General features: G+C 50.5%; 1 protein-coding gene across 1 annotated transcript in view; it reads left to right on the forward strand.

The window, feature by feature from the left end:
• SOCS7 (suppressor of cytokine signaling 7) overlaps positions 1-18,213 on the forward strand; it is a 39,149-nt gene extending 20,936 nt beyond the window's left edge. Inside the window, exons 8-11 of the mRNA XM_077806225.1 lie at positions 1,592-1,720; positions 4,771-4,906; positions 5,386-5,543; positions 11,423-18,213. Of these exons, the coding sequence (XP_077662351.1) occupies positions 1,592-1,720; positions 4,771-4,906; positions 5,386-5,506 (386 nt within the window). The 3' untranslated portion in view covers positions 5,507-5,543; positions 11,423-18,213. The remainder of the gene's footprint in view (positions 1-1,591; positions 1,721-4,770; positions 4,907-5,385; positions 5,544-11,422) is intronic.
• Positions 18,214-25,064: the final 6,851 nt, after the last annotated feature.

Below are 25,064 nucleotides of genomic sequence, written 5' to 3' on the forward strand. Positions count from 1 at the left end.
GAAAGTGACAAGTGGCTGAGCTAGAGGAATGGTAAATGGGGAAATATTTGACCTTCAGATTTCAGGTGGGTGAAAAGGCACAGTCGGACATTTATTTGTGCCTAGGGACTGTAGTATACATGCCACATAAAAGCTTCCTGAGCAACATGCAGGCAAAACTATGCAAACTATTCCTTGATCTTCCTGTGGCAGGTGGATTTTTAGAGCCTGGGGTTTATACTATACTTCTGGGGGGTTATCAGCTCAGCGTTACTAAATAGCTGTTCCTGAATAATTCCATGTGTAGGCAAGCCCCAAAGGCGGAAATTTGCACTGGGATAACTACATTGATTTAGCTGCACCTTGGCCAGTCCCTAATTTAAGAGCTCTCTGCACGTCTCTAAAGCCAAATTTATGGATAATGTCTTGGTTTAAGTTGCAGCATTGCAAGCCCTGCTCTGTGCCAGTACCCCATGTCTGCATTAGGGGTCTGCCCCACGGGGGCACCTACCTTGGAGGAGGTGCACTGGTGTTCACATCTTTAATGCCGTCGAGTTGGCCCTAGATGTAGCTCTTGGGGATGTTACCTCTGCTGTTCTGCTGGAGCTGTATTCTATACTGTGCCCTCCTGAGGTACTTCTCAGTCCCTGTGCTTGGTCCTCCATTGCTAGGAGTCTGCTCTCTGCTCTGGTCACACGTTCCAGGCAGAGGGAAGGAGCAGACCTGGCACTGTGGGGTGCACAGATAGCATACCTGCAAGCTGGGGGGTGAGTGGGCCTGCGTCTTGGTTGGGGAGGAAAGTTGTCTTCAGTCAGTGCGCAAAGAGGTTGAGAGAATGGTCTTGGATGGCTCCTACAGGTCAAACTAACCTACTGAGAGATCTCAAAGTAGCTTCAATGGGGGAGGCTCTTCCCAGTTTCATCATTTCCAACCCTAGCTTAGTGCAGAAATTGTATCAACAGGGCAGCATGGGAGAAACTATCACTATACTTAACCCTGCCACTAGGGTGAGAGGGCAGGGTTGGACTGAAGCATGTCATAACGTGGGGCCACACCATGCCCGCTTGTAGAGGTGATGGCCAAAGGGTCTAGAGACATGGGCTCCCCGGTACTTACTCCAACAGCTGGGATGTATCTCTTTGGGTCGGCTGGGTTCACTGTACTCCTGCTGCAGCCACTTTCTTCTGTTGGTATTGTTGGGGGCCCTTTAGAGCACACCCCCTGAGATGCAGTGGGGCAGGTCACTCAACCTTCAGCAATAGCTCTGAGAGACCTGCAGATTCATGGAGAAATCGCTGCAGCAGGTACACTCAGGTCACATTTTTTGAGGTTTCTTTACAACAGCAAGGGCTAGAGGCGCTTTTAAGCAAAAGCATACTTGTCTGTGGGTGTCGGTGGCGTGGGCATGGGTTGTAATGCCAATGTCAATTCAGCTCTGTGAGAGGCTAGCCCAGTCGCTGGCCTATCTGCTGAAATTGCCAAGAAGTACACCAGTGATGATGGTGACTTGGTCATCTGTCCTTTGGGGACATGAGTGAGCAGTGCAGATCACCGAGTCGCTCTCCTCTTCCCTGCCAACCCCTTTGTAATACGAACCATTTCTTTTTGGAAGGAACCTTCAGTCTGTGGTGTCACCCCAAGTTTGAGGATCGCTGCCAGTCTGTGGTGGAGTTTATAAAGAGAGCAATCATGCACTCGAAAAATGGGAAGTTCCTTTACTTCCTGCGATCCAGGGTTCCAGGTGAGTCTTGCACCTAAAACTACTTACAACTTTTGTGTGTGTGTGTGTGTGTGTGTGTGTGTGTGTGCGCATTTGATCTGTGATCAGGCAGGACAAGTCCTACAGCTGTGTGTGTTGGGCTCTGGTTTCGTGCGCTCTGACCAATACAATAACAAGTGTTCTCGCACATCCGCTTTGTATGTGCGGCTGAAAAGAGTCTCTCACCCACAGCTTGTTGTGGAAATAATAACCTTCCCCCAGGCGGGAGTTCATATCAACATCTCCCACACCCAGGAAGTGCAGGGATTACTGGGTAATCTCTAACTTTTTATCCACTTTAAACGAATGACATAGGTATCTGCCCCCATCCTTTGCAGTAGCCCTGGATACCTGCACTGGTAAGAAACACTTGTTAGCCAGTTCTTTTCATCACTAGCACAATGGTAATGCATAGCTCATTGCTATTACAGATGTGGCTGTACACGCTAGACGATGGACCCATCCCCTCGACACAGATTTCCTAGTGCTCCACAGTGCACATCACATCATACACCTGGTTTTGTAGCCAGTTAACTGGTTGCTAAAACTTTACTGTTTCCACCAGTCTCAATGCTGCTACTCCTTCTTGCAGGCAGCTCAACACTTCACAGCTCTCCAGTCCTCCCCTTGATCTTGCTGCGCAGAGACACACTAAGCAGTGCAGATGCATGGGAAGGTTTCCAAGTGATGAGCTAAATGTGAGCCTCAAGCAGTCACTACTGTAGATTCATAGTCCCTTGGGGAACAGCAGTGCTGGAATACATCCGTGCTTGCCACAAGAAGGGAGCATTAGTGAGGCTCTGTCAGTGCATGTTTGATTATGGTCTGCTAGGGAACAGGCTTCCTGCAATTCCAACCCTAAAGTCAAACTCAGTACGCTTGCTCATGGTTCCCAGCTGCCCCAGTGCAATCGGACAGCAGAACTCGCGTTCTGTCACTGGCTCCTTCTTCCCCCTGTATCCAGAAGCTGATGGGATAAATCCAGCATGAAAGGAAGAAAATACTTCTGTAAAGTGAATAAATCTTAAACTGATTTGAAGGGGGCAGTAATGGGGTACAGAAGTTCAAGTGGGGATGCACAGTGACCCCTGAATTAAATGGCTGGAGAGTGAGGAATCGGCACATTCAGCCACGGTCACATAGGAAGTTGCAAAGAGCTGGAAGTGAAGGGGAGCGTTATCTATACAGGTGTGAAGATTGAGAAGGGTGACAAGGGTGTGAACTTACATCTTGTATTGCAGTCCTAATTAGTGAGCCCAGATAAGATTGGGGCTCCATTGTGCTAGGCCCTCTGCGTAACTAAGGCCCTTCATTTTGGGGTTTTAGTAATTTCCTGGGAATTTCAGTGTTTGGTGAAAATAGATAAAAACTGTCCATTGACTCAACCACAAGTCCATCCTTCCTCTTCGGTGTGTGGGGAGCCCATAAGATACATATGCGCACACCATGTCTTGGAGTAACTAATACAGCTCCCCGTACTCTTGTCTCCAACATACTGCCATGTGCTTAGACCTAAAAGATTCTTTTCTTCCAGACCCCAGACCTCCATGAAATCTCTCCTTCCTCTCTACAAGGAGAGTAGCTTATTTAAAAGCAACTTACTCCAGACAAGTGATCATTCCCCAGTGTAGGAATGGTCGTTGAATGGCACTGCTCGCCTCTCTCAAACTGCACAGTTGACCCTGCTGTCTCATCTGGATCTTACCACTTTCCTTGCGACTCCCCACTGGGGTGCATCCTGAATCTGAACAGGTTATGCAGCCCCTATGCCGGCAGTGATTTCTGACCCTTTAAGAACAAAGCGCTGTTACCTGGATATCTGGTGTGGTCTCCGAGTCAGAGTGCCTTGGATCCATATCTCCTCTGCACTTGTGTATGCTATATTGCAGCAGAAATGTTGTTAACCTCTTGGTGTGGGGGTTTCTATTGTGTATCTGGCTGTTAGCAGCGAGGCAGATGGCTAGCGCAGTATGCAAACCTCTTGCTGTGTCCCTGTAGTTCCTGGCTGAGCTCCCAGAGGCTTATTCCTCTTTGAGGGGGAAGGGGGGGGAACCCTCGATTCCTTTTCTTTGCTTTCTCAAAAGCTGTCTCACTGCTTCCTGAGCTGCCTGGAGAAGTTGCAAGCCCATCTTAGTGTGAAGAGCTTTTGCCTTCTCTTCTTTCACTCTGCTCTGCTGGCCTCAGAGGCTTCAGTCAGAAAACGCCCTGCCAGCAGGAGGGAGTTAGAGTGGAACTAGCACTGAATCCTTCTGAAAAGACAGATAAAACACAGCCCTGCTGCTGCTGACCTCTCAGCTCTGTGGGTTCAGACCCACCCAAGCTAAGGTCAGGGAATCTCGGAACGGGGGAGGTAATGTGGGGAGGGGGAACTGGATGCAACTCCACTGGCAGCCATTCAAGGCTGTTCCGTGCATAGGCTGACTCCAGTGATTCAATGCAGTTCCTGCCCCCAGGGCTTGACACTGCTGCTGCCTTTATGCCCAGCCTCCTGGCCTCAAGAGTGAGTGATTTACCCCATGGTTTGAGGCTCACTCCAACCTGCCCTTCCCAATGCTGGTACAGCTGTTCCCTGGTTGCACTGTGGAAACCCTCCAGTTCAGTCCCCTCCTTCCCCTCCCCCTATGATGCCCGTGTTCTTGAAATGTGATGTTTTTCAAAGCCCTGTTGCTTTCCTGCGTAAAGTGACGCTTCGGCTACTGCTGATTCCGAGAGGGCTTGGTTGGAAATGCGCACAGTCCTAGAATCTGCTTCACTGCTGGAAATGGCAGAACTGATGGGGCATTAATCAGAGGGGACTGTTCTCCCCGGATTTGCTCATGAGCCTGGCTCCCATCCACGTAGAACATGGCCAGCAAACCCATGCAAACTGAAAGCAATGGCTCCCTCCTCTTGAAGACTTTCCATTCCCCTGTGTAAAGCAGTGCCTTGGTTTCCTCTATCTCTGGGGCCAGTTTGCTCCCTCCTGGTTTTGATAAATAACTTACTTTGCTTCTAATAAAGCCGTACCTTGTTCTCCTATGTTTTGTTTTAAGGTCTCCCTCCAACACCAGTCCAGCTCCTGTATCCTGTCTCCAGGTTCAGCAACGTCAAATCCCTCCAGCACCTTTGCCGCTTCCGGATCAGGCAACTTGTCCGCATAGACCACATTCCAGAGCTCCCACTGCCCAAGTACGTTCTCATGGCTGGGGTGGGTGGGGAACTTTTCTGGTTCTGGGCCTAGACTCTAGAGGGCAAATCTTAGCATTGCAACTCTTTCCCTTTTCCTCCATTTGCTTGTTGGTACCTTACGTGACAGCTGTAGCATTTAGCCATGGAGCAGTGCGAGAGGAAATCTGTGTGTGTCGCTGGGAAAGGGGGGACATTGGGCAGGAGCAGCCACCTGCTTGCCAAGGCGAGGCGCTGTTGGAGCAGGGACGGCCGGCGGAATGACAGGTAGCAGCAGCAGACGAACAGACAGGAGTGGTGGCTAGCTGATGAATGGGGACTGTGGAGTCTTAGATGGCTCGCTTTTCTGGCTGAAGACCCCCTTGCTTTCCTGTTCAGTGTTGGCACTATTGGCCATGGGTGGGGCGGCAGGAGGAATCTATCTGTAGCTTTCTTTAAATGTTCTGACTCATCGCTAAGGTGTCTGCTCCCGCCTTTTCCAGGCCTTTGATCTCCTACATCCGGAAGTTCTATTACTACGACCCCCAAGAGGAGGTGTATCTGTCACTGAAGGAAGCTCAGCTGATTTCAAAACAGAAGCAGGAGACTGAATCCTTGACGTAGCGAGGCTGCCTCGCCCATCTTGTCACTGTCACAGACGGTAAAATCCACTTGGCCATCCCAACCGTTATTCCATGCAGTTTAAAAAAAAAATCAAAAAAAAAATCCTTGCTATCCTGTTATTTTAGGGAAAGTGCGAGGAAATCCCAGCTAGGAGGTCAAGGCTCATCCTTGCTGACCAGGGTTTATCCTGGGGCTTGCTCCTTCTGGTCCCTTGGTTAGTGTGCAGGAAGATAACAATGTTCTGGTGTTTCATCTCTGATAGGGCTTGAATGGGGGGGGGTTTGGTGGTGGTGGTGCGTCCTGCCTCTGGCACTGTACACAGAGGTGGTCTCCTAACTAGCCAGGACCCAAATCACATAAGACTGGATGAACACATTGGAAGTCAGTGCAGGATACAGAGCTTTCCCCTCACACACACACGTGGTCAGGGAGTGAGCTCAGGCAGCTGCTACAGTGACAAGGAAGCTGCAATCCAGGAATGAAGACTGAGGGAAATACCTCGTAAGTAGAGAGTGGTTTTCTCCATTTCAGTGAGGGCGGGTGGGGAGCTGGAAGCTTGCTGATAGCCTTGAGTTTTGGGACGCTGGAAGCTCGGGAGACGCCTCTCCTTCTCTACAAGACTTTTCTGCCGGCTGCAAAAGCAAATTGTTGGAGAGAATTGATTAACTGGGGAATTAATTAATCTAAGATTATTCTCCCGGTGCCCGAGTGGACTGACCTCCGCTAATTTATCTTCCTGTGAAGCTCCTTGGCACACCAGTGTATGCAGAGGAATCCTAATGACTCTTTAAATGGTATTAAAATGGATGGAGGGAACTGGGGGGTAGGGGAGATCACCAGAAACCTGAGTTGGAGGCAGTGATTAGGCTTAGTATTAACTGCATACACAGTTAAATTAAATTTCGGCCCGGCTTCCTTTTCGTGTGGGCTGACAGTGCTAGGGCACTGGGTTAAAGCTCAGCACAGTGCACTGTGTCGTGAGTAGGAGGTGAAGCTACCTTTTCCTTCCCCTTTTTTTAATCTAGAAGACAAAGGTTCCTGGGTCTGATTCTGTGCCAGGTCTCCAAGAGGTGCAGTGCAGACCAGGGAGAGAGAGGGATAGGTTGCTTTATGGCACTTTTGGGCCCTCCAGGTTCTAAGCTTCTCCAGGGATCAAAACAACCCAGGCCTGGAGCAGAGCAGTAGCCCATCCCAGTTTGCCTATGGACTGCAGCTCTGTCAAAAATCCCTGCAGTGCCAGCTCTTGAAGGTCCATCCCAGCATGCCATCTATACTAGAGCTTGCAAGGAATGGATAGCATTGGATTGTTTATGGCAGCAATATGCTGTCTGACCTGTGGGATGCTCTCTGGTCCATTGTGGCTGATTAACAGCCCTTAGACATCGCTGAAGCAGAGTGATGACAGAATCTATCCCCATGTGCACTTTATCAGATGGGACAAGTTATATTTGATAAGGGGAGGTAGATGCTAGGCCTATATCAAACATGCATGGTAAAAATAAAGAGCAGTGCAAAGGCTGGGGGAGGCAGTCTAGCCTTTCTGACTTAGAGAGGAAATGTTGCATTCATGATGTGACTCTGATGGCTACCATAGTGCTAACTGGCATTGGAGTCTCCAGGCTTCTCAGAGACTTCAACTTTCTTGAGGGCGAGGGCGCCTTTGAATTGGCTCAGGATTTTGTGGCCACCATAGGCCTATCCTAGGTGGCTTAGGCCTCCATGCATGGAGTGAGGCATGTGCTGGATCTTGTTTCCAGGTGGGGGTTGGTGACTGAGGGTGGATGAGAGTAAGTCTTGATCATTTCCAGATTATAGGGTGGGATTCGAGGCTAACATTGGGGAAGAACAAGTTAAGAATTACTTAGACAAATTAGATGTCTTTTGTCAGGCCCTGCTGACTTGAAGGATCTTAGAATACTTAAGGAACTAGCTGAAGAGATCTCTGAGCAATTAGCTATTCTCTTGGAGAACTCATGGAGGACAGGAGATGTCCCAGAACTGGAAAAGGGCAAATATAGTACCTATCTATAAAAAGGGAAATAAGGACAACCCAGAGGATTATAGACCAGTCAGCTTCACTTTGGTACCCAGAAAGATAATGGAGCAAATAATAAGTTTGTAAGTGCATAGAAAGATAAGGTGATAAGTAACAGTCAGCATGGATTTATGAAGAACAAATGTCAAACCAACCTAATATCCTTTTTGGGAAAAAACAGCAGATGTGAACTATCGCAACTTTAGTAAGGCTTTTGATACGGTCTCACATGACCTTCTCGTAAGCCCAGTAGGGAACTATAGCCCAGGAAACCACCTATAAGGCGGGTGCCCACCTGGTTGGAAAAACATACACTCAGAGTAGTTATCAATGGTCAGTCAAGCTGGAAGGGCATATTAGGTAGGATCCCACAGGGATCTGATCCTGGGTCCAGTTCTGTTCGATATCTTCATAAATTATTTGGATAATGGCATAGAGAGTCCACTTACAAAGTTTGCTGGGCAGGGTTGCAAGCTCTTTGGAGAACAGAATTAAAGTTCAGAATGATCTTGACAAACTAGAAGAGTGGTCTGAATTAAGGATGGAAATTAATTAAGGACAAATGCAAAGTACTACAATTAATTGCACAAATATAAATGGGAAATGGCTGCCTAGGAGTGAGTACTACAGAAAAGGATCTGGTAGTTATAGTGGATTACAAACTAAATGAGGAGTCAATGTAGTACTTTCAATAAAAATAAAAATTGAACATCCATTCTGGGATGTATTAGCATGAGTGTAAGCAAGACACAAGAAGTAATTCTTCCACTGTACTCAGCAATGATAAGGTCTCAGCTGGAGTAGTGTGTCCAGTTGTGGCCACAACATTTTGGGAAAGATGTGGACAAATTGGAGCAAGTCCAGAGGAGAGCAACAAAAATAAGTCAAGAAAACATGATCTATGAGGAAAGATTGGAAAAAAATTTGGGTTTGTTTAGGTTGGAGAAGAGAAGGGGGTCGGGGAGAACATAAGTCTTTACGTAAGAAGTGGTTATAAAGAAGGTGATAAATTGTTCTCCTTATCCACTGAGGACAGGACAAGAAGTAATGGGCTTAAATTGTAGCAAAGGAGATATAGATTATACATTAGGAAAATCTTCCTAACTGTAAGGGTGGTTAAGTACTGGAACAAATTTGCCTAGGGAATTTATGGAATCTGAGTCATCAGAGGTGTTAAGAACAGGTAAGATAAACACCTGTCAGCGATAGTCCAGATAATACAAAGTCCTGCCTCAGTTCATGGGACTGGACTAGATGACTTATTGTGGTCCCTTCCAGTCCCACCTTTCTGTGATTCTCTGATGATGATTCCTGCAGTTTGAAGCTGGAGCTCACTGTTTCTCCCAGCAGAGCGATGGATGTGTTTTAATAGCTCCTCCACAAAGACTACTGGGCTCCAAAACTCTCTTATGGGATAATGCCCTGTGGCAGGCCACTAACAGGGAATCACTTGTCCTACCTCTTGAAGCACCTCTCCGCTATCCACTGCCCTCCGAACTCCATGGTGTGGTAGTGACCTGCGCCTGAGTAAACACTTGGGGTAGAAGTTAAAATGCCAATGGCTATTTTATTGTCTGATTGGTAAACAATGTTGAAGCTTAGCAAGAGGAGCAAGAGAATTTTCTTCTCCACCTTTGCACCCACAGGGAATTGTTTGGAGTGCTTGATAGCCTGATAAATCCTCTCTGCCTCTGCTTTGAAGCAGATCTTTCAAGCTGTGAGGAATTTTCCATCTACTTCATGGATAAAATGGATCAGACTGAATCTGCTGACACAAAGAGGCAGATTCACTTCCGATGGGGACAGATGCTAGGTCTCCTCTAGGAGTTCTGGTGTGTTCTGCTTGCTGAGATTAGAGGTATTAAGGAAGCTTCCGCCTGCAAGTTGAACCAGTCTCCCATAGCTGGTGTCGTCCTGTACTGCATAATTCCATGATTTGTAGAATCTACCTCTTGGTGCAGGATTTCGTTCCAGCTTTTTCAGTTCCAGTATCGTTCCAGTATTTTAAAAAAGCCTCCAGCCTTTAGGGCTGTGAAGGAAACCTTAAACCTGAGCTGAATGTAACCAATGCAGTGATGTTTGCAGAGAGCCTGGAACAACAGCTCTGGGAGGCCTGGACTGGCCCATGCATCTCAATGAGCTGTTACCGCTCAAAGCTTAGAAATGACACTTAAAATGCCAACATTATCTATTTAGTTCCTGCTTAAATGATCAGCAGTTACTTGGCTAACGTGCTTATTTCCCAATCCCAAACTGCTCCCCAGGCCTTCTCAGCTGCCAGCAGTCCTGCCCCCCCAAAACACCAGCTTCCCCCCTAGAACTTCCACGATGCCGTGATGCTAGTACTGACACCTAGTGTGCACTGAGAACGTTTGGCACTCTGCAAAATGGCACCCTGAAATAACATGCAATGACCCTCTTGGTTGAGTTGTACCTGGTGCCTCAGGATCTGAGAGCTTGAACCTCTACTGCTTGAGCTGAGGGCCATGCCCATTAGCTAAAAGACAGTAGCAGACTCTCACCCCAATGTTTGGTCTAGCCACTAGAGGGAACAAAGCCACGCTGTTAGCGAGTTCCAACCCCCCTGGGGCTTCCCTGTTGTGCCAGATGCAGTAAAAAAACCCCTTTAGTTTTGAATGGAAACTAAGCAGGTGCAAAACTTCCAGAATCTCGGGGTAGGGTGGGGTGCAGTACACAGGCTCTTGTGACTTGGAAGCAAGTGTAGACTCCTGAGCCAGCGATGGAAAAAGTGCCCCAACTACGGCTGTCTTTGCATCCCTTTCTTCATTTTCAAAACCAACTAGAAACCAGGGCGGTTCAACGCATGGTACTGGGTGCTAACCACCCAAAGCCTTTCCAGCTTCCGCCATTTCAGGGGAAGAGGACACACTTATCCCATTGAGCCTTTCTGGCTACTATAGAAGGACTCGCATGAGGGCTTCCCTCACCCTTGGGGTCCCTACAGTCTGTTGTCCCTGCCGATGAGGTAAGCCTTGTATGTGGCTTCCTGTAGGTCATGTGCCTGCAGTTAGTCATGTGACTGTGACCTCCGCTCCCCATGGTCATGACAGGTGTACTGGGGTGTCTGCATGTGCCCCGAAAGCCCCGTGCCCTGTTACAGGCAGTTTTTGAGTCCTTCGTTCAGTATCACTCTGTCTTGTGTACATGAGACAGGAGGGGTTTGTATGGGAATGGTTTTTTTGCCTTTGACAAACAGTTGCAAGGGTTGTAGAATGTTTTTGTGCGTTTTCCCTGAAATGTGCAAGCTAGGACTTGCTTCATAAATCCCCATGTGTAAATAGTTAACTCTGGCTCCTTAGCCAGGCCAGAAGGTGCTGGGTAAGGGCTTCTCTAGCTATGCTGGCTAAGCAGATCTGGATTATACTCGGACTAAAGCAATTGCTTTATGTGAGGAGGCTAGTGCTAGCTTGGGGTCTTTCTCCTCTCCAAAGACAAAAGGAGAGCTAGAGATGGGATGGGCAGATCAATCTGATAATGGGGTGGGGGGTTCCCCAGCTGGGACTCTAGGTGTGAGGTAGCTCAGGAAACATACTTGTAATCTAACCCCTTGAAGCCAAGAGCTAGGCTTCTAGGAACAAGCTGTCAATACTGGCATCCAAGTGGTTAACAGAATGAGCAATTAACTGACTGTCTCAGATTTTGCCAAGGAATGGAGTTCTACCGCTCTGACTGGGGGGAGCCTTGCTTCCTCTTTAGCTTACTCTTTATCCACATTGCTGGGTCTGTCCGTATGGAAGTTCCTATGCTCCGCTCTGCACTCCTGTACCAGCATAGCTCTCCTGTGGGAGTCTCTGATCTGCATTGGAGTCTTCCATGTAAAGCAGGCTGACTAATTCTTTTACTCTTCTCTCTCCAATTAGGAATTTGCTTGCTGAGATCCTGTAGCAAAGAGCCTAAGCAAAGCTACAGCAGAAAGGAGGCCCGAGAAGGGGGAAGCCTGCCTCTGCAGTAGTGACTTCTGCTTGCAAGCTCTTTTGTCCTCTGAAGAGGATTCAGGACCCCAAGAAGCACAGCAGAATGGAAATGAGAGCTCTGGCTCCTGGTTTGGGGATGGAGCCTTTGACAGCAAGTGGACTGGATCCCAGACTCCTCGCAGAAAGGAGAATGTCATGGCACTATTTCTGATTTACATTTTTATTTTTGGTGTTTCCGTTCCTCAGCATGGGAAATACTGTTTTTAAGAGCAGCTGGATTTTGTAACACCGCAGATTCGAGGGTGAGGGAAGAGAGGGATCTCGCAGCAAGAGTATCCAATCCAGCCATCCTGGTGAAACTGCTCTTTGGCTACCATCCATATGGCTGTGGCCAAAGAGCTCTTGGGAAGCAAACTGAGCCAGATTCGTGTGCAGCTATGTAGAATAATTGTGGAGGGGAATCAGCACTCAAACAGTGTGCAGCTGCGTAGATCCTGTGCTTTCTAGGAGACTGGGCAAGAGCCAAACCTATCCTCGTGTAGCCGAGATTTCCTACTGGATTGCAGAGTGGTCCTGTGCACTTTCACATCCTACCCAAGGAGGGGAACAGAGCGTTCCCCATTCAAATGTTCTGAAGCCTTCTGCCAGTGAAATAGCTTGTAGTGTTGCGGGGCAAGAGGCTATCAGCCACCCAGCAAATGCCAGAAGATCTAGCCCAAGAGTTTTTCAGGCTAAAGTCCTTTACAGTTCCTCCTGTGATAACCGTGGAATCTGGCAAAGCTGTTGTCTAAATTCCAGCAACCTATGAGTCAAGGGCATTCCTGCCTCACTGAAGCAATCTCAGCACTGCAGAGCCATGGGGAGTTTTGTTATGGCCTTTGTGCTGGCTATTCCCAAAAGCTGCAAATGAAAAGGCTTTTTAATCAAAGAAGCAGTGTCGAATCCTGACAACTAATTGCTAAGGCTGTTGTGGGACATCTGAGACTCAACAGACAGGAACACGTTTTTCACCCTAATCCTAGTTTAGGTGGGATGATTCAGGAGAGAAGGGTGATCCCAACATAATTGGAGACCGCTTCCTGATCTTCCTGTGAGGGTGATGCTCTGTATTTCTAGCCTTTCTGGTGATGAACTAGAATGTGATGATCTGGGAGTAACAATCCCTGAAGATGGGGCCAGTAACAGGAGAGCTAAAACAGTGTTGCTTCTACTGCATTTGCTATGTGTCTCCTAAATTTTCCATGGCTTACTGGGTTTGGCACTAGTAATAGCTCTCTCATCTCAAGGAGTCTGGTCTGCTGCTGCCTTTACAGCTGCTGAGGAGTTGTTTTCATGGCAAAATGTAGTGTCTGCCCTTTGGGGATGAGACCTTTCTAAGGAGGGATCTCACGTTCTGTATATTTAAACTAAAAATTCCTCTCAACATGACGCCTGTACACCTCCCCTCCCAGCAGCCTGGTGATCTGGAAGTTGTGATGTTTGTGTCTGGCACTCGGGTTGTGGTCGTCTTACCTAGCAGTCCTTTAGCTGAGTTCTGAGTGTCCCTTATGTTGGATGTATCAGTTCGTGAGCCTTTAGGATTTGCACCGTTCCTTAAGGAATGATGTACATATTGAGGTTAGAGAGAGTAGCATGAAATCTGCCTGGCTCTCTGTAAAGAGCTCCTATAGAGGGGGCTGGAGGCCAGGGCTCTTCCTTTCCTGTGTAAATGAGCACAGCTTCACTTCCGGATGAAACCACAACAAAGTTTAAGCAGTCTCTAGAAATACCTCATCTGAAAACAATTGCTACTGAATCTGCATCCTGTTGGTGGTTACCTATTTGGGCAGGGGATAGCAGAGAGGGAGGAATACCCTCTGAGACTGGTCATTTACAGTATGTCTGCACTGCCCCCCCAAAAAACCAACCCATGACTGCAAGTCTCGGAGCCTGGGTCAGGCTCCTGGGGGCTGAAAAAGCAGTGTAGATGTTCCTTCTTTGAGCTGCAGTTCAGGCCCTGAGACCCACCTCCCTAACCAGGTTTCAGAGCCCAAGTGGGAACGTCTATGCTGCTGTTTTTAGCCTGTTGATCTGGACTCTGAGACTTGCTACTTTGGGTTACTGCAGTGTAGACAAAGCTGTAGCATGTCTTGTTCCCTTGTGAAATCTGGGTTCTTTAGGTCCATAGCACAACATGACCCACCAGCGAGGCCTCCAGAAGTTTAATCTCTCTCATGAATCCTATGTTCTCCCTCTTTCTCCCCCGCCAGCTGGCGATTTGCAGTTCACATAGTCGTGGGTATGGTTAAGATTAAGGCGCACACAGCAAGTTGGGACGAATGCTCCACAGCTCCCCATCCGCGCCGCTTGGATGCACAAGACTGATTGCATCTTCCTTTACAGTGGGAGGTGGCCTGGATGTGACCGCGATCCCTAGATGTGTATCCCTCCAGCTTTGATACACCTCATCCTAGCCATGGATTGAGAATCCAACTGTTCAACCTCCAGCAAATTCATACACTGGAAAAATATCTGCTTCCCCAGAGTGACTGCAAAGGAGGATCTGACACCTCCAAAATGTCTGTACGTTTATGTGCAGCTGCAGACTGACAGCTTATTAACCTTCCCTCTAATTGGACAGCTCTGCGAGGCACTGGATTGGGAAAGCAATGCGGAGTGCGAAGGAGCTGGCTATTGGATTAGGATGGTTCCTTGATTTCTGCCAGCCGTGGCGAACACCTGCAATCAACATGGGTCTGGGAGTCTTTTGTGGGTCTGCTCGCAAGGAGTCAGGGGAGGACCTCCTCGCCCCCCCCCTTCGCCCCCCCCACTAAATTTGGAAGATGTCTGTGCTGTTTCCCACATACCTCCCACCCAGTTCTTTCTGGAGCTGATAAAGATTCAAGCTGTCAAATTGATGCTGGATTTGGGGAAGCAAGATGGAGACTTAAATAGCCAGGCTGGAAAAAGAAGAGGAAATGCATTTGGAAGGACCAAACACTGAAGTAACCCATAGAGTGAGCTACTATCCCTAAATGGGATTGTCTGGGCAGGGAATTTTTTTTGGAGGGGGCGGGATAAAAACGCACAAATCTACACCCCAGCATTGGCTGGTTTAAAGAGAAATGCTGATCTTCGCTATTCTGACCTCTTCATTTTCTGGCATGTTTTAATTCTCCACGTCCCTCTCCTTTTGTAAGCCCTGTGCAACTACTGAGGACTTGTTCCTGCTGAGCCATTGAGTCCTAGGGCAGGTCATGTACATAAAACATCAGGAGCAGTCCAAGAAGCAACGTAACTTTTTGTAATGCTGTTGCGTCTGTATTTGGTCTGCTGTGAGCATCCTCGAAAAGGAATTTCCCCCACGGGCTGTTTGGCAATTTCTGCTGGTACTTGAAACTTGAACGCTACATTGGGTGAGCGTTCTAGCCGGATGGTGGTCGGCTAACAAGGGCTGTGGCCTGCATCCTTGAGCTGCTGGTCAGAGTTACTTTATTTTCTCTGCCTGGTGCCAGGGATTCCTTGGTATGGAATGGAATGCTGTCTGCTACTGAGCATAGGAGGTGTTAGTGGAAGCCTCAGTCTTACCAACAGGTATCCCTAAAGCACCTTGCAAGAGTCAGAAGCTTATCACAATTTTACTAGCCTGTACTTTTTCCATGGAGAAACGAACAAGGCTTTACCTGTCAGCAAATTTCTCTGGGCAAGTATAATTTGTAAGGCTCAACTTTAGTTGCCTTCAACAATAGGAAACTCCACCAAACTGTTACCACTGGCTTGCAGGGTTCTGCATGCTATATCTTTAAATGGGCTAATCTGGAGCATGTCTCATTTCTTATGCAAGATCATTTTAATGTTCTGTGTTGAATGGAGGCAGGCATGGAAGCAATGCACTGTGTAAGGGTGACAGGGTGCTACACACGTGCCCTGTAAATTTACCCCACCTCCACATTTCTGTGGCATACCCAAGCAAAGGGAGGCACACGTACTGCATAACCATTCTGCTGTCTCTTTAGTATCGCTTGGATAACATTCTCTACACTCTTGCAGTAAATAACTCTTTTGAAATCCATGTTTAAAAGAAATTCATATTGAAAGCACCTCTTATCACTTCATGACTAGGTTTCTGAGCTGGTAGCTCTTCCTGCTGGAGCGATGGGAACTTCATAGACTCTAGCAGCAGGTATAAACATTTTTACTGCTCCAATTCAGAGACTATCAAAGTCTGAGGGGAATGGACAGAGACTTCTCCTCTCCAAATGGGCACTGTTCTTCCTTACTGGATGTAGCAGGCCTGTGGATGGAGATCTTATAGGTGACCTGTTCCTAGTTCCCTTTGTCAGTGATCCTCATGTAGGGAGGAACATTTCACATTTTTACGGGAATTTTTTGTAGTAGGTTAGTGGGCTTATCTAGATTTAAAGGGACACTATCAACTTGATTCTCTTAAAGTTACTTGGAGTGTCCTTTAGTGTCCTGATCTCTTAATTCCTTTAAGAAAAAGTAAGTTTGATACATTCATAAATAGGATTATATGATGGGGGTTTGCCTGTGATAGCAGGGGCCTGGATGAGATGACCCAAGGAGGTCCCTTAGAGTCCTGTAACCATGGGGGTTTTTCTGCTGCAGATTATTGGGGCCCTGTTTAGTAAGGGAGAATGTGACTATTGATGGGGCGAGGGAGATGGATAGTGAAACTGACTAATATTAAAAGTGCTATCAAATGCACAAATTAAAGTTGAAAGAAATCTCTTCCATGGTCTTTTCAAGGATGCTGATCTTCAACGTAACTACAGCTGGTACAAAATTTCTTAGTCAAATGTATTCAAGTTGACAAGGTGCCTTTAAAGGCAGCTAGCTCAAACACCAAATTTGTCCAGTTGCATACGTCACCATCTTTCTTTTCACGGCAGCAGTGTCTATAGCTAGTGAGATGACTTGACTTGCTCCTGGGGAGTAAACTTTCTTTTAATAAAAACAGCAACTGTTTTGAGCTTCAGGTGCAATTTACTTCTGAGGATGACCTGACGTGGGAAGAGGGAAGAACACAGTTGATGTCCCCAGTGATGTTACACTGCAGACATTTTCACTTGTGAGATGTTAATTTAGGAAGCCAGCTGTCACCTTTAAAGCTAGAGCAGGGGGCTCAGGATTTGAACTGTGGGGCTCCCATATTTAAGTCAAAAACTAAGTGTAGAAATTTTTGAAGACCTCTTCTCTGAAGGGGAAACCAGCGCTCAAAATCAAATGGTGTTTCAAATATTTGGCTCAGTCTTCAAACCCATTTCAGGAACGAGCTGCTTCTGGGGCTAACAGAGCAAAAGCTGAATCCTGGTTGGGTTGGGAGTGTTGCAGCTGGGCTATAGAGACCCCCTGGTGCCAGGGAGGGAATTTCTAATCTTGCTGCACGTCTTCCAGGCACATGGCACCACATTACACATCCAGCACTTGAAGACCCCAGAAGCGTTCGTTTCTGATCAGGGGACTGTGCCACTGTGCCCCTCTGGCAGTTGGGCTCGTACCTCTTTGGTGACACCAGCCAGGTACGTGGTCACGTATCTTGTAGGATAGACAAGTACATAAGCTCAGTGAAGAGGCTTACAACAGCTGTTCATGGAGCTGAGCAGGATCAGGGAATTCTCGTGCAGGTGATGGCCAGTGGTGGGATTTTTCTGGCTCGCTGTAGGGCTGGCAATAAGGGAATCCAGGCAGCAGAGTTTGCTGAAGGAGTCATCTAACTGGCTAAACGTACAGGGCGTGGGAAGAATTGGCTTGTGCCCTTTCTCGATTCATCACAATTTGTAAATAAGGCCTCAGGTTTGACTTGTGTCCTACCATTAAAATCACTGTCAGGTCTAGGCCTCCCTGTTGGACCACTCATTGGAGATCTCGGATGTGCATTCAGCTGTCTCAGCTTTCAGTTGAACTTTCCACAATCCTAGGTGCCCCATAGCGTCTTCTAGGTAAAACAGGGTAGACAAGACCTGAAGTTCTAATCTACAAATTAGGGGCAGGTGAGTCCCAAGGGGATACCATACTTTGCTAGGTGTTAGACCTGGGTTCTGTCTCTCTGCTACTGACTTGCCACGGTGAGACCTCAGTCAAGTCTCTTAAATGCTGTGCCTGATTCCCCAGTTGTAAAATGGGGCAAAAGATGCTTCCTTTTAAAGTGCTTTGAGATGAAAAATGCTATCGGTGCTAATCAAGAAAAATGCCGGCACACACGCGCGTGCTCAAAACGGAACAAAAATGTCCAAGCCTTAACACAAAAAAGGGGCCCACCCGCTCTTTTTTTCTTTGAACGTCACTCTGTGACCAATACAAAAAACACTGGAGTAGCAGCCTCCTATCCTGTTTTAAAAATTGAGCTTCTACATGTATAGGCAAATATCTACTGTATTTGATTTTGATTCATTTCAATCCAAGTAGCATGCAAAATTCTTGCATAGCTCAAAGACCCTGACTCTTGGGCAATGCAGATAAGGAACTTCCCTCTGTGTGGCACATGTTGTAAACCAAGTGGATAAAAGCTTCTGCTCTGACTTGTTTCCAAGCCCAGCGCTCTTTAACCACCATCCAGCAGAAATGCAGCTTTGCTTAATTTTTTGGTCTTTTTTTTTTTGATGTTGCTTAATTTATTAAAGTAGTTGCTGTATAATTTATTTTCATAAACTCTATAAAAAGTTACTAAATGGTAAACAGACTTGCAGGCCAATCTTTAAAAAAAATAGTTTTTTGATAAAAACATAACAAATGCACTTTGAGTGTGTTTGGTTATTTTTTGGGGTGGGTGGGCAGGAAGCAGGGTGTATCTGTGGATTAGTCCCAGAAGGGGGTTGTCTGTATATATTGTATTAATAGGCATGTTTGGCCTCTCGTATGGAAGCATTAGTAACTGCTGCAGATCTTGTCCAGGAAGCCGGTGTAAAATTCTCAGTTTTTTTGTAAATTGTCAGGGAGGGAGACCTCTGACTTTTGTGTTTGTAACTCATTTTTATTGTCGTTTCGAACAATGGGTTTTTTGGGTGGGTGGGGCGCGACAGGGGAATTTGAAATAAAATGGTTAGAAATTTGTTTCACAGACTGTGTCTTTAGATATTTCTCTCCCAGCCAGGATCCTGGACCAGTGCGGGTACTGTAACCCATTCCCACCCCATGTGGGGCTTTGTCCCTCTCTTGCACTGCTCAGCCTCTTTACTCCGGGAGCTGTAAAGCAACAGACCTGTTAGGAAGGGCTCTAGAATGCGCCTGCCCCTGGAAGGGAAGCATGCCACACTGAATGGGATACACAACTGTCTGCCGTACTGTCCGCACACCCCATGGTACATGCTCCAACAGTTAAGCACCTGGAGTTAAGAGGACCGTTCAGGTTCCTCCATCGCTCTTTATTTGGGTTTCTTGTGTCTTTCTCCAAAGCCCCTGGTGTTGGCTGCTGTGGGTGGTAGGATGCTGGCCTGGAAGTGGGCTCGTCTGATCCGGTCCTAGAAATCTGTGCAAAGGCAGTTCTTCCCTTTCCAGGGCTCCAAGGATCCCTTCTGTTATCTGTCCCCTTTTCAACTCCCCTGTGTTTGCAGCAGGATGGGATGCTGAGGGAAGTCTTCCTCTTCCAGTCCTTGTCATCCAGCACCTCCTGCTGTGAAATGCTGCAACACCTCCAGTGCTGGAATTGCGTCTCCACCACCGCTCATCCCTGCTCCCAATGTACTGTGCTCCCCTGACGAGGCTGAGCGGGGAGCCCTGCTGGGAGGACCCCACCCCAAAAAGGGCTGTTACTTACTCATCTGCCTTGTCCCAAAGCCATATAAATCCCAGGATGGGGGGGGCTGAGCTTTCCTTGCTCCCATGAGCACCTGCGTTTACTGGCCTTGAGCGGGAGTGGGCAGGGGAACATGGGGCTTAACTTGTTTGGCATGTGGGATGTTGTTGGGCTGAAACGTCAGCAGAGAGACGTGCTTGGACGTGACTTCTGGGCTGGACGAACTGGGCGTGGTGATGATGGCAGTGGGCTGGGGTTGCTGCTGGTGTGGGTCAGGGAACGGGAGGAGGGAACGTGTGTGCAGCGAAGTGTCTGGGGTGGCGGAAGCGCAGTGTCAAAGGTAAATGGGAGCGGAGGAAGGAGTGTAATGGAGAGAGGGGCAGTGATGTCCTCTGTGGCCCGGGCAAGGGACCGTGGGTGAGGACAGGCAGGAACATTAAGAGCGTTGCTTGGGTGACCGGAAGCTTGAGGGACTAAACCATTGTGGGCTGGGGGGCGAAGGGAGGACACATAAGTGTCTGTTATGGAGCTGCTCAAAGACCTGGCATGAGCTGGCCTGGGTATTGACTGACTCACGGCCACCGTGAGGGAAGGATATTGACCTGGACGGGGGGCAGCAGAGGGCACAAGGACTGAAAGATCCTGGAGATTAGGGACCTGCTGCAGGGCAAGTGCTGGGTTCCTGGGGGGGAGGCGTCAGGCTCGGGGCATAGGATGTTTCTGAGGGTCCCGAGAAGGGGCAGGCACCGGTGGCCTGTTCAGGGCTAATGCTGAGCGTGTAGCTAGTGCAGGTCTCCGAGAAGGAGCCATGTGTCCCCCATTGTACAGATGGGGGATCTGGGGACAGGGAGGGGAAGAAAATGGCCAGAGGTCACAAAGCAGCAGTGGAACCCAGGTGTCCTGGTTCCTGCTCTGGGGCTGTGCCCCATCCCCTGGTCTGCACCGTAGCCTCAGATCGTAGCCACTTCACTCCATGCTCTCTGATCCTGGAGCAGCAGCCGGGCCCGGAGCGTACAAGTGAGGGGTTGTTTGTAGCATTTCTCATTCCCCCTCCCCGGGTGCTACAGCTCAGAGCTGTGTCAATCAAACAGGGCCGTGGGGCAAGGGAATAAGGTACCAGGCAGTGGGCGTAGCCGGCTGGCGCTACCCTCCATCCAGGCCCGCCAGCTGCTATTGGCACTGATGGAGCCCCTTGGGAAAGCCTCTGGCCGTCCCTGTGGGCAGTGGCCTAGTTCAAGCAGGTGGCCGTTTGCCCAGACTGCTCCCCGAAATCCTCCTCCACTTGTGGCCCTGACACCAAGTGCCCGGCCTTCGGCTGGTGCCGGGGGAAGCTGAGAGCAACCAGCCCCTTGGCCCTGCTGCCTGGAGTGAGGCTGGTGCCCGCTCATTGCACCACACAGAGCTGAACTCCTGGGGCAGTGTGTCCTAGGTGACCCTCCCGCCTGGCTCTGTGGGGGCTTCCTCTGACCTGTTACTGCCCCCCAGGCCACTTCGGCGGCTGGGCACAGCATTGAAGTGGGGGCAGGATTCGGGGGGAGGTGGAATTCTCTGCTGGGTCTGGTGCACCATCTTGTGCCCAAACTCTGCAACTGCCGGCAGCGTTTGTGCATCAGCTGTGACCCGGCGAGGCTTTGCAAGGCTTGAAACACGTGAATTTGGGCTGGCAGAGGGGTAGGAAAAGAAACAGCTGTTGTCGGGGAAGCTTTGCATCCCTTCCTCAGCTGAACAGCTGCTAGGAAGGGGACTGCTCTGGAGCCAGACATGGATGGCTGTGGGGAGCTGTGTGGCAGGGGGTGGGGTGGGGTGGCTCAGAGGGCATGAGGCCCCCCCAAAACGGCAAGCCTGGGGAAGGTGTGGAATTTGCCTCCCTGTGCAGTGCCATTAGGTTTAAAAGAGAACTGGATAAATTCATGGAGGCTAAGTCTATTAATGGCTATTAGCCAGGATGGGTAAGGAATGGTGTCCCTAGCCTCTGTTTGTCAGAGGGTGGAGATGGATGGCAGGAGAGAGATCACTAGATTGTTACCTGTTAGGTTTACTCCCTCTTGGGCACCTGGTATTGGCCTCTGTCGGTAGACAGGATACTGGGCTGGATGGACCTTTGGTCTGACCCAGTATGGCCGTTATGTTGCTCTGAGCAAGGGGAGATTCCCTGGCCGGGGGAGACCTAGGTCCCTGAAGGAGGAGAGGGGATGCGTGGGGACTGGCATGGGGTCCATGTCGGGGGTGTGAGGATGGGCATTTGCCTCTCTCCCTCGGCGCCTCGGGTGTGGAGCGGGGAATTCTAACGTGCGGGCCATGCCGAAATCCTGACAGGGCCTGCTCAGTGGCTGGCTTTGGTGTGTGTAGTTTTCCCATCTTTGTGCAATGCCCCCCACGCGCCCTCCCACCCCAAACCAAACAAGAGCCGTGGGACACAGCGGGGGCTACTGGTGGAGTGATTTCCTGGCTGAGTACTGCTGAGAAGTGGTTGAGGGGCTGCTGATGGCCGGCATAGGGCTGTCGAGGGAGAGAGATTTCAGAGTAACAGCTGTGTTAGTCTGTATTCGCAAAAAGAAAAGGAGGACTTGTGGCACCTTAGAGACCAATTTATTTGAGCATAAGCTTTTGTGAGCTACAGTTCACTGCATCTGATGGAGGGAGAGAGAGGAGGTCTCTCCGGACCAGTCCTTATGTAGCCAGCCAGCCCGTGGCATCTGGCCCACGGGAGCGATGCTGAGGCTGGCCTGTGGCCCCGAGGGGTGTGCAAAGGGGGGAGCCCTGGACACTCGGTAACCTCATCACAGTGGAAGGTGCACACCACCTCCTCGCCTGCCTGAGGAGCCGTGTGCAGGAGCGGTGGCTTGGAGCCCCCAGCAGGCAGGCGATTGCCCCGAGCCTGGCAAGGCTGGCTCTGGGTTCTGAGCTGGGTGCAGTGAAATCACCCTAGGAGAGCTGGGCCCCAATGCAGAGGGGCCAGGATGGAGTCTGCTCTGCTTTTGAAGAAACCAGGCCTGGGATTTTTGAAAGGGATCTGGGGGCAGAATCCCATTGACTTTCTATGGGAGCTGGGAACCTCAACTGGAAATCCCAGCTGCAAGCTAACTGCCCAACGAGCCTGGCCCCTGGCAGCCTGCCTTGCCCACAGGGTGGCCCCTGTGGGGAGCCAGGACACCAGCCTTTAGCCTTCTCCTCCGGCTGCCCTGACCCTCCTCCTGGCTAAGGGCAGCTGCTCCTGCTGCAGCCAGATGGGGCAGCTCCCAAGTGAGAGCCCCAGCTAGGAGTTTGCTCTCGCCCCTGCCTTGCCAGTGCCCCTGGGTCTGGGCCCACGCTGCCCTCAGGGCCCCGGGCGGTGGCTCAGCTCCTTGCTCCTGTTCTGTTTTAGCACTGAGCTGTTCCCCACCCCCACCGCCCCCGTTGGCGCTGGGAGGGAGCCTCGGAAGCCGGCTCCGCGTGCCTGCGGGGTGCGGCAGATCAAAGCCCGGAGAGCGACAGAATGGGGTGAGCGCTGTGAGAAGACTCCAGGCTCACCAGCGTCTGCCAGGAGTGGGGGGGAAAGGGGCTAGGGGAGGCTGGCGAGGCTGAGGGGCTCATCACGCACCCCCCTTCCCAGCTTCGCTCCTTCCGTCAGCCTCTTGGAGTGTGTGCCGGCCGCACCCGGTGCTGCCCGAACCACTGACCCAGGCTGTGGCGGAGAGGAGCTCGCAACACCTAGCTCTCAATGCAGGGCGGCAGAGCTGGCCCTATGGCACAGCTGGGGAGTCCAAGGCACAGGGGAGGGTGAAGGGATCTGGTCCGGCTGTGGGGCAGGCAGGCCCTGGTCAGACCCAGGAATAAAACTGAGGGCCCCTGGCACCAGAGCAGCCCCGGCCATGGAAGGGGCAGGCTATGGCTGTTCTGTATTTGGCTTGTGGTTGAGAGCGCTGGCCAGCACGTAGGTGTGCCAAGAGCACGGCAGCCAGCCATGGCCCACAGTGCTAGGCACTGTACAGGCCCAGAAGAAAGCATCAACCCCTGCCCCATGGCTCTTGTTACGCTGAAACGCAGACAAGATCTCTGCCTTGGGGGTGCTTAGCCCATGGGAGAGAGGCCCTGGCTGTCCAGGGCATAACCCTGCCGCCCTGTGCGAAGGGAGGCGGGCGTGAATGCAGCAGCTATTTTCTGGCCTGGGCACCATCCAGGGGTCATGAGCCCCCTGCCCTTGCTAAATAAGGGGGATGACCCTGATCTAGGTAAGGCTTGGGAGCCCCTGGCCTGGAAACAGCACTGGCTGCGAGCAGGACCTTTAGAGAGCAGGGGCAAAGCCCAGGGCTGGCAGAGGAACTGTACTGGGGGCCCACAGCACTCTGAGTTTGGGGGGCATCCATGGGCTGGGCTGGGCCGGCTTCTCAGCTGGTGCTGCTCCAGCCATCCATTTACACAAGCTAAGGAGCCAGCCTCTGGTTGCCCATCAAATCCTCCCGCTGCTTCAGTGTGGGGTTGAGCGAGGCACAAATTGGATCCAGTGGTGGTCAGTGAGGCAGAGGGACTGGAACCCAGGCCCTTCCTGGCACCCAGACCTTTGCTCTAACCACTAGGTCCCACGGCTGCCTTCTGCGATGAGGGGTGAGAGCCTGTGTGGCAGCCTGGATCTCAGCATCTGTCCCCCTGCCGAGGCTGGAGCCCCATTGGCCCGGCATTGTCTGTGAGAACAAAGGGCCTCGTTGATGGATCTGCCAGACAGTCTCTCCCAGGCGGTGAACTTTGTATCCTGGGATTTTATTTGCTCCTCTGAACGTGGGGCTGGAGCTGGGATTTCCACCCACCCCCACCCCCACCCCCACCCCCCAGCCTGCTGAGTGTGTGTTGGAGAGCGGACAAAGGTGGTAGGGGCAGAGGGAGGGGAGAAGGGCTCTGCCAGCTGGCGTCTAGGGCCGGGCCATGCACCCAGCAGACAAGGGCAGATTTGCTCCTCCCACTTAGCAGGGGCTGGTGCCGTCCCTGTTCAGGGGCTTTAGGACTCAGCGTGGCCCGAGACGAGGGCAGCCCTAAGTTCCACGGGCACAGCTCGGCCCTGGCCCTGCCTCCCCCCCCTCCCACGTGCCCACCCCCTCCTCTGTCCCGCCCACACCCTGCCCTGCAATGGTTGCTAAGAGGTCTCCCTGCGCCAGGGTATTGTCCCTGCCACTTGGCGTGCAGCCCTCTTTAAGGCAGCAATGCATGTAGCACGCTGTGCAGGGGCCCGGGGAGGCTGCAATACCTTCCTGTAGGATTTGTAGGCTCTGAGGCAGGGGCAGAGCCTGTCAAGGTGACCAGCAAAGGAGTGTGTGTGGTGGGGGGTGGGGAGCATTCACCCTGTGCCCTTATTTTTGGCTGCTTTATCATGTCAACAAAAAGTGGGCTCTGCACCTCTCCCCCCAGCCAGCCGCAAGATCAGGGTTTTTTTTTCCCCACTTTATTTTCCCACGCGGAAGCCTGCCCTTGTCTAGCTGGGAAGCTGGCCAGAGCAGGTGCGAAGCGCAGCCAAGAGGAAGCTGTTCACACTCCATGAAAGCCAGGAATGGTGGAACGTATCCCTCAGCCCTGCCCGCGGGCGCCGCCTTTCTGGGAACTCTTTCCCTACGTACCTGGCCAGAGCGTTCCTGGAACAGACGGCTCTGTGGCCAGCTGGGGAACCCAGGGAATGGGGACATCACAAGGGACTGAAGGCTGAGCTGTTGAGCAGGGATTTTCTGCCAGGCCTGCTCAACTCCAATGCCTAATGGACGTTTTGGAGAAAAGCTGTTGTGGTTAAAGAGTCACCACCACTTCAGGACAGGGAGGGCGGGAGGGCTCCCTACTCCTGCTCTGGGGCCCTTAGCGGATGGTCCTAAAGTAAGAAACAAGCAGAAACAC

Source organism: Eretmochelys imbricata, chromosome 27 (genome assembly GCF_965152235.1).
Source record: "Eretmochelys imbricata isolate rEreImb1 chromosome 27, rEreImb1.hap1, whole genome shotgun sequence".
Taxonomy (NCBI): Eukaryota; Metazoa; Chordata; order Testudines; family Cheloniidae; genus Eretmochelys; species Eretmochelys imbricata.